This window comes from Schistocerca serialis, chromosome 5 (assembly GCF_023864345.2).
Source record: "Schistocerca serialis cubense isolate TAMUIC-IGC-003099 chromosome 5, iqSchSeri2.2, whole genome shotgun sequence".
Lineage (NCBI taxonomy): Eukaryota > Metazoa > Arthropoda > Insecta > Orthoptera > Acrididae > Schistocerca > Schistocerca serialis.
The window spans coordinates 112,201,482-112,210,466 of NC_064642.1; the positions used below are offsets into that span (position 1 = coordinate 112,201,482).

The 8,985-nt window shown below is 38.6% G+C and overlaps 1 protein-coding gene across 1 annotated transcript in view; it reads left to right on the forward strand.

Annotated features, from left to right (window-relative positions):
- The window catches only part of LOC126480721 (serine palmitoyltransferase 1), a 112,406-nt gene extending 110,937 nt beyond the window's left edge, over window positions 1-1,469 (forward strand). The window contains exon 10 of the mRNA XM_050103981.1: window positions 1,054-1,469. Within this exon, the coding sequence (XP_049959938.1) occupies window positions 1,054-1,314 (261 nt within the window). The 3' untranslated portion in view covers window positions 1,315-1,469. The remainder of the gene's footprint in view (window positions 1-1,053) is intronic.
- Window positions 1,470-8,985: the final 7,516 nt, after the last annotated feature.

The following is an 8,985-nucleotide window of genomic DNA, read 5'->3' on the forward strand; positions in this document are numbered from 1 at the left end:
ATCAATGAACTAAACCAGAGAAGAGGTTTGGGAGGCTAGGTAATTTTCTTCTAGATGTCCCAAAAACAAAAAAAATTTTGACGACCAATATTACATGTGAAAGCTTTAACTTTTCTTGTAGCTGTACTGTATGTATATTATTTTAAACCATTAACTTTTCCTATTTCTGTGTTTGGATGACTACCTCATGTATGCTATACGCTGAATATCTGCTGTCAAGATCATGTGACATGAGCTGTGATTGGTTGACAAAAGTGCATTGCACAATGTTATCTTATTTCAATGCTTGGACACTGCTGTGCTATATTTGGTGGAATTCATATTTACACTTCCGTACAGAGATATGTAGTGTGCATGTTGCCGCACACCAAAGATCTTTCCAAAATGAATTGGTTTTTTGCTGGGTTCATTTCTGAAAGTGCCTGCAAGTTATTTGTTGGTATATAAAACCTGCACCATTAAGAGGAACAATAAGGTTTAGAGCTCTGAGGAAAAGTATATTGTCACTTAACATGAAAAATTGTGCCTTTGCCAGGGAAAAAGTATATTTTTAAGTGGGAAATCCAGGAATTCAAATTTATTTATTTACGTTTTCCATGGATACACCCTGCTGATTTTTGATTCTGTAGTTCATGTCGTGTTTTCATAGGTTTACTGAGATTGAATATTGTTGCAATTCAGTATAACAGTTATTTCTTTTGACAAGTGAATCATTACCTTCCTTTCTTGCATATTCAGGACAACGACAGTTCAAACCTTCCTCCAGCCATCTTGATTTAATTTGTCTGTGATTTCTCTAAATCACTCCAGGCAAATGCCAGGATGGTTCCTTTGAAAGGGGACAGCTGATTTCCTTCCCCATCCTTCCCGAATCTGAACTTGTGCTCCATCTTTAATAGCCTGTTTGTCAACGGGATGTTAAACACTAATCTCCTCCTTCCTTTCCTGTTTAATATGTTATTATATCAAACCTATGTACACCTATTTTTCTTTAAAATGAGTTGTTTGGCAACAATTCTAATGGCTGCTGCTATAACATTTTCTTATTTGCAGTGTATCAAGCATGGTGTAGCAGTTATCACGCCATCGTATCTAGAAGACAGAGAAAAACTCAACAGGGAATTGCAAAAAGGCATTCGTGTGACAGTGAATCGTTTGCTGACTGAGGATGAGATTAATCATGCTGCCTCTGTGATAAATTCTGCCTGTAAGGAAATCCTGAAATGTTCAAGTGACTCTGTTGTGAACAGTAACTGTAAAGATTTATTGAAAGGTTACAGAGTATCTGATACATTAATCAGTGCTGTTGCATGATATTCATCCTTTTTAAAAGCCATTCCACGAAGTTTGTAGATATGTTGAAATGCACCTGTTTATGGGGAGTTGTAATTTTATAAAGTATCTAATGTCACAAATTCGACTGTTTGTTTTATGTACATTACAATATACACTAAATATTTTCCAACTGAGTATTGTGTCTGTTTTATGTAATTCAACTGAAGTGACAGCAGAAAATTTGTGCTTGGATCAAAGACGTGAACCAAGAATTTCTGATTTTACGGACAGTCACTGTACTGTTAAGCTTTTCAGGTGCTCTGATCCACCTCAAAGTCTCAATGTCATCCACTGTTCCCTATTATATGTAATTTCTTGCAACACTTAAAAAATTTACCAGGTACAGAATAAACAATCCTCATGAAAATATTAATTTTCAACAAATGGTTCACAAGCGTGATTGTCTCATGAAGGAGGGAACTGGTAAAGTACAATCTGTGTTTGGTCCACAGCTAGATGGTATACCAGAATTGCTGTTTATTTCAGAATTTAAGATTTTGTGTAATGTTGTAATGCATAATGGTAATAATTCATTGGTATTAATGATTTACAAACATATGACTTGTGCACTGATTTTTCTGCCAGCATCTCCAATGCTTTGGAACATAAGGTCTACTGTTCCTTCTGTGATTGTGCAATTTGTATGTCAGCTAATATCAATGCAATCACTACTTGGTGGTAAAAACTTATCAGATACATAGTAACATTTAGTGTAGTGTGGAGCTTAACTGTGTGGCAATACTGGGACCAAATCCTATTGATGGTGGCAGATTACGGAAAAGGACAAACACACAACCAAGGTTCCAACAATTTATTTTTAAAAAAGAATAATTTTTTTTCTTTTTCTGGGAATACACTACCACATGCAGAATTTACCATACCATGTTAACAATACATTTTACTATCAATAAATCACTAGAATTAAGTTTTAAAAGACCAAGGAGCTCTGCTGAAATCTAACCTGATACATTTACCCAGGATACTTTTATAATCATCAGTTGAAGTTTCCCTTAAAAAAAATTGTTAGGTATATACAATTTACAGCCAAGATATTTACACTGAGCTTATACATCTTTTAATTAAAACATAATTCTGAGAGAGAGATTTAAATAACAACATTTAACACACAATACATACAGAATTAAGCCACATCACTATCCAGTCTGTAGTAACTGTCTCGTACCAAAATTGCTCCAATTTTGGTTTGGGAGCTGAACATGTTGGAATGTATTACCTTCAGTTATCCACATCAACAAGAAATTGGGTCCATGGACATGCCCCTTATACACATAAAAAAGATTATCTTCTTAGTTAAGTGTAGAGTGTCTCTGAAGCACAAGTACTTTGTGAACAATTCAAGTGATTAGTTTATACATAGCCACAACACAAGTTTCACTATAGATTCCTTCAATACTCCAATAACTGCTCACCATTGTGAAAACGAAGCCAGAAAGAACATGAAAAAAATACATAAAAACACGTAGTTCATAATACTAGTCTGACAAGGCTGCATCCGTGTAGGAAGAATCCACAACTACAACTGTCCTACATACACACATTAAAAGTCAGAGTGCTGAACATATAAAACATACCATACAAATACGGAGTCATGTTGAGTCCACTTATAATGTGCATCTGTCTGGAGCAAGCCACACCTGTCACCCAATGCTCAACACACTCTTACATGCTATAGAGATTCCCAAGGCTCTGCTTAATAGCAAATGTACTTAGTACTCACGTCTTTATTTGCGGCTGTCATATGGGTAAGAAATTACGTTCTGTATAATATCCACTTAAGGAACATAGGTAATTCATGTAAACAACTGCCCAGCAGGTAACCTCTTTTAGCGTAAAGAATTATCACTGTGTTCCACCCAGACACTTCCAAACATAGGCGTCTTGTACACTACTACTCAGTCGCTGCCAGTAGAGAGAGACAACCACACCATGCGACTGCCCAGAACTACTAACTTTCCTCTTCACTCCATAGACATGCCACTCCACCTCCCTGCATCAGCGATCCTTTTGCACAATGGTGCCTAATTTTGGTGCATACAATACACATCAGTTTTTTTTATCATTACTGTATCCTTAGGTCCACTGTGTTCCTCAACTGAGCTAACTTCAAATAAACCTAACATCCAGTCACTTATAACCCTATTTTGTTTAATCTTTTCTTATCCCATTTCTACTCCAATAAACCCCCACCCATGGGGAGAGCTGTAGGTCAAAGTGGATGACACTTTGGTGACTCAGTCACAGTGAAGAGAACCAAGCTGAACCACACTTGTGGCCTTATGGCCCAAGCAGTCTTAGCAGAGTGATCAGCTTACTTTTTTTTTAACACAGAAGGGCCTCACCCCAATAAGTTTGCCTCATTAGTTGCTAACAAGATGAAAACCAACCTGTCAAACAAGGGGAAATATATGAGCTTCAATTCTTGATCTGTAGCACGCTGACGGTGCATTCTTCTTAAGCACAAAGTCGTTTTTTGCGGAGGAAATTGAAGACAAGTACAGCAAGGTCACTTGAAGAACCAAAATTTGGAATGGATCCATACTGCTTAAAACTGCCTCCCACAACTCACAGGCATTATTAAGCTGTGAAAAACTTGCAACATCCCAGTCACAATTACCCCTCACAGGGATCATATACAGGGCTACTCTAAAAGAAGGAACACGTTTCAAACATTTATGGCTTCCAAACTACAAAAGATAGAAACACAGTTCCAATGTTCCTGGAAAGAGAAAAGTTCAAATCTATAGGCATTAAATGTGAGCACCATATGTTACATAACAAATATCAAAATGATGGCTCATTTCCTATCACACTCGAAGCAGCTAGTCTCTTATTATCGAATTCACAGCTCCAATATTGTCATGTTCCAGACTTTCAAGAGTGTCAGGCATAGGGGGAGGGGGGGGGGGGGGGGGATAAAACCTAAAGGTCACAAGATGTGAGGTCCGGCAATGTCCTGGAATGGTGTCAATCAAGTAATGTCAGACATGCTTGAAGAATTTCTCTAAGGACATCCAACATTACCTGAATGACACCATTCCAGGATGTTGCAATAAAAGAGAAGGAGCAGAGAATTTCCCCCCTCATTGGAAGCCAGTTCCATGGTAGATTGAAGAGATTGTAAAGACTATTGAGTCCTATAGAAGAGCAATGTGACAGTATTAGTGCTATTTGTCAAAAGACACTCATATCACCTTTAAAAATCTTCAAGCCATAGTCTACTACCTTATAAAAAGACAAAAGAAGGAACTGAAATTTGTACCTTTCTCACAGACATGGACCGGATTCTGGTGTATCTTTGGTCAAGAAAGAATTACTGATATCACAAGCAATTGTAAGGATGGTATACTGATATCTGAACCTACTGTCATCATCGGCTCTCTAGCAGTGCACTATGTCCGAGCTTCAGTGTCTAACATCTACATTCCCCTCCCTGCCCTCTGTCTCCACAAAAGGCTAGCAAGAAGTGCCACTGTGTCTTTAAACACAAAATGTTTGGCTCCCTATAATGCCCCTTATCCTGAATAGGAACAACACAGTGCACTTAATAAACTGATTAACAGTTCATCCCTAATCCTGCAAAGTCAAAGAAAACTATCAGCATGGCTTTGACATTTGACCTGACCTGTTGAGCTCTTTTTGGTCTTGGAGAACTTTTCTGGATTCATTGTGGAGATTGAACCTTGGTCTCAACATCATAACCATAGACCCATGTCTCATCAACAGTTATGATTCTCCTGGGGAACATCTCGTTCTCATTTGAGCGATACAAAAGCTCTTCACAAATTGCAAGGCAAAGTTCTTTCTGGTCTTGACTCATGAGCCATAGGATGAACTTGGTAGCAACACAATGCATTCCAATATTCTGTGTCAGGATTTCATGATATGATCCAACTGAAATTTTACATTCTTTTGCAATCTCTCGTACAATCAGTCTTCGATTGGCACGCACAGTTTCGTTGATGTTTCTGACATGAGCATTGTAGGTATATGTCGAAGGGCTTCCTGAACAAGCGTCATATTTAACTTCTCTCCGGCAATTTTTAAACCATGTGAACTAATTATAACACCAAGTATGGTTTAAGCACTCATCACCGTAGACTTCCTTCATCATTTGGTGTGCCTCTGTAAAGGTTTCCTTGAGTTTCATGCAAAATTTAATGCAGATGTATTACTCCTCTAACTCTGCCATTTCGAAATTCGCAAACTGTGCGTCACAACGTTCTGGTCAGTACAGCACTGAACAATACCTAACAGACATACAACACTGAAACTTCCAGCAGTTACACATTAAACACGTATGCGGGGATGCCAATTGCATTCTGCGCCAACACACCATTGGCATGAAATTACGGATGTTCCAGAATTTTTTGAACAGACCTCATTTTAAGGTTAGGAGCACTTGTTTGTCTTCACTATTGCGAAACAACAGCTCCCACATAGCTCTTAAGGTATGCATTGTAGAAACCATGTTCACCAGACAATTTTTTCTTGTTTCGCTGCATACTATCCCCTTCCAAACTATGGAGAGCAAAGAGCTGTATATAAATGCACTAACATGATTGAATATTTGTATTCCTGGTTACATGCTGGTAGCATTGTGTCACATGAAAAATGTTACTGTCACATTATGAAAATATCCTAACCAAAATGCTATGATTACCGTATGTTTATATTATCCTCTGCTGGATTATACACTGAGGTGACAAAAGTCATGGGATACATTCTAATATCGCGTCGGGTCTCATTTTGCCCAGCATAGTGCAGCAGATTGATGTGGCATGGACTCAACAATTTGTTGGAAGTCCCCTGCCAAAATATTGAGCCATGTTGCCTCTATAACTGTCCACAATTGTGAAAGTGTTGCTGGTGCAGGATTTTGAGCAGGGACTGACCTCTCAATTAAGTCCCATAAATGTTCAATGGGATTCATATTGGGCGATTTCAGTGGCCAAATCATTCACTTGAATTGTCCAGAATGTTCTTCAACCTAATCATGAACAAGTGTGGCCTGGTGACATGGTGCATTGTCATCCATAAAAATTCCATTATTGTTTGGGAACGTAAAGTCCATTAATGGCAGCAAATGGTCTCCAAGTAGCCGAACATAACCATTTCTAGTTAATGGTCTGTTGAGTTGGACCAGAGGATCCAGTCCATTCCATGTAAACACAGCCCACTCCATTATGGAGTCAACACCCACAGGCACAGTGCCTTGTTGACTACTTGTGTCCATTTGTGGGGTCTGCACCACAGTCAAATCCCACCGTCAGCTCTTACCAACTGAAACAGGGGCTCATCTGACTAGGCCACAGTTTTTCATTCATCTAGGAACCAACCAATACGGTCACGAGCCAAGGAGAGGTGCTGCAGGCAATGTGCCGTTAATAAAGGCACTCGTGTTGGTCATCTGCTGCCATAGCCCATTAAAACCTAATTTCGCCACACTGCCCTAATGGAAACATTCATTGTACGTCCCGCATTGATTTCCGTGGTTATTTCATGCAATGTTGCTTGTCTGTTAGCAATGGCAACTCTACCCAAACACCGCTGCTCTCGATAATGCCTGAAATTTGGTATTGTTGGCACACTCTTGACACTGTGGATCTTGGAATATGGAATTCCCTAACAATTTCCGAAATGGAACATCCCATGTGTCTTGCTCCAACTATCATTCCTTATTCAAAGTTTGTTAATTCCCATCATGCAGCCTTAATAACATCAGAAACCATTTTACATGAATCACCTGAGTACAAATGACAGCTCCGCAATGGCCCATTTATAACTTGTGTAAGTGGTACTACTGCCATCTGTGTATGTGCATATCACTAACCCATGACATTTGTCACCTCAGTGTATTATCTACATCTATTCATTGCTGGTACAGGGTGCAAATTAAGAAAACATTTCTTCGCTCCTTACAAGTATCGTATTCTTTAGTGTGCAGTCATGTGCAACATATCCTTCAAAAGTTTCCATCGGTTTTAAGCTATTGTTTAAACTTAGCAAACAGAAGAAAATTGATTCTGTTTACATTTTAGCCCCTATCGTGAATAAGTAAGAAATGTCTGTACTGTTCACTACATTTATACTTCGTGTGAACCACACGACGTCTGCATGTGTGTATACCACAAAAACCATAGTAAATAAAAAAGTTACAATCAGTAATTACAAATTAGTAAGTGGCACATGTTGAGAAACTACTTGCAAGAAAAATAAATGTATTTAAAGATAGACAAGTATTATACACATTGTACAACACATTTTTATTGGACACACTGCTATCTTTATTGCTTGTGCACTTTAGTTGAAAGAAAGAAATTAAACACATTGCTCTGCTTTTTATTCTTTCTGGTAATAATGTTCATAAATCACTTCACAGTAATGTTTTGATGTCAGGAGTACTGAGGAGGCTATTGAAATCTCTAATTAAACGGCACTGGGAATCCGCTGCCCTTTTATGTAGGCTGCCAACGTAACTTTCGGGCTATCTTGAACATTGCATCACTTGTGAAACTTTGCCATCTGTTTCACTCCCTTCCAGGCACCACAGCGACATCTTGTATGGGGAACGTAGCAGATGCAGTCACCGTCAGACCTCAGCCCCACACGCCGACAGACCATGAAAAAGTCAACCAATGTGCCTCAGAACATTTGCCGTGTCGCTCTATATGCACATGCTCACAAGAATATAAAAAGCTGTTCTGGTCCTTGCCTACTCTGTGAAGTTAATAAATCATGCAAGCACAGTGTATCCTGGTACAGTCATTCATGTTCACTTTACAGCCTACAAAACAAACATTTATAATATCACTGTAGTTGAAGCACCTAAACTATTATAACATAACTCATTGCAGCTGAATACTGGCAGCCTCTTGCAACATATGTGGTACATAGTTTATTTGTTCAATTAATTCACATTGTGCAAATAAGTTTACATCTCACTAGTTTCTCCGGCATCCTGATTTGGATTTGCACTTCTCATCGCTGGTGATAAAACCTGATGTTCTGTACATGCTGAAGCCAAATTGTTTCCCCAATACAACATATTTTGCTTCTGCTGCATTCGTGTGTACAATCTTAATAATTTCAAAGTGAACCCTTATGAACTTGATGGAATTTCTGTATCTTGTTGGTCAATTTCGACGAGTTACAATGCGTTTTGACTATAGTCTGATTAAAATTACTTGGTAGTTGACACTTCCCGTGTTGGAGGTTTCTTTCTCCAACGAAGCACTCAACATCGCACATGAACTGTTTGCCGTTGCCAAACTGCCACAGCAAATAGTTAGCTTCCAATTCCTTGTGTGGCTTATTTTATTCTTGTTTGAAGTAAGAACCCTGGGTCCGGTCCTTTTATTTTGCATATCACCACACACACACACACACACACACACACACACACACACGCACGCATTGTAATTAAATACGCACATTTTGTACACACCATTAGCCAGAAACTACTGGATCCTTTAGCACAAGACACAATTCAGCTTCACATTTTCATTTATCATCACAGAGATCAGCCTACAGTAGGTAAAATTCATACAACTTGGTGTAAAACTGAACTTTTTGAAGGCACAAAAGATTGTTGCAACTGGTTGTTTGGATACACAAATATAATGATATAAC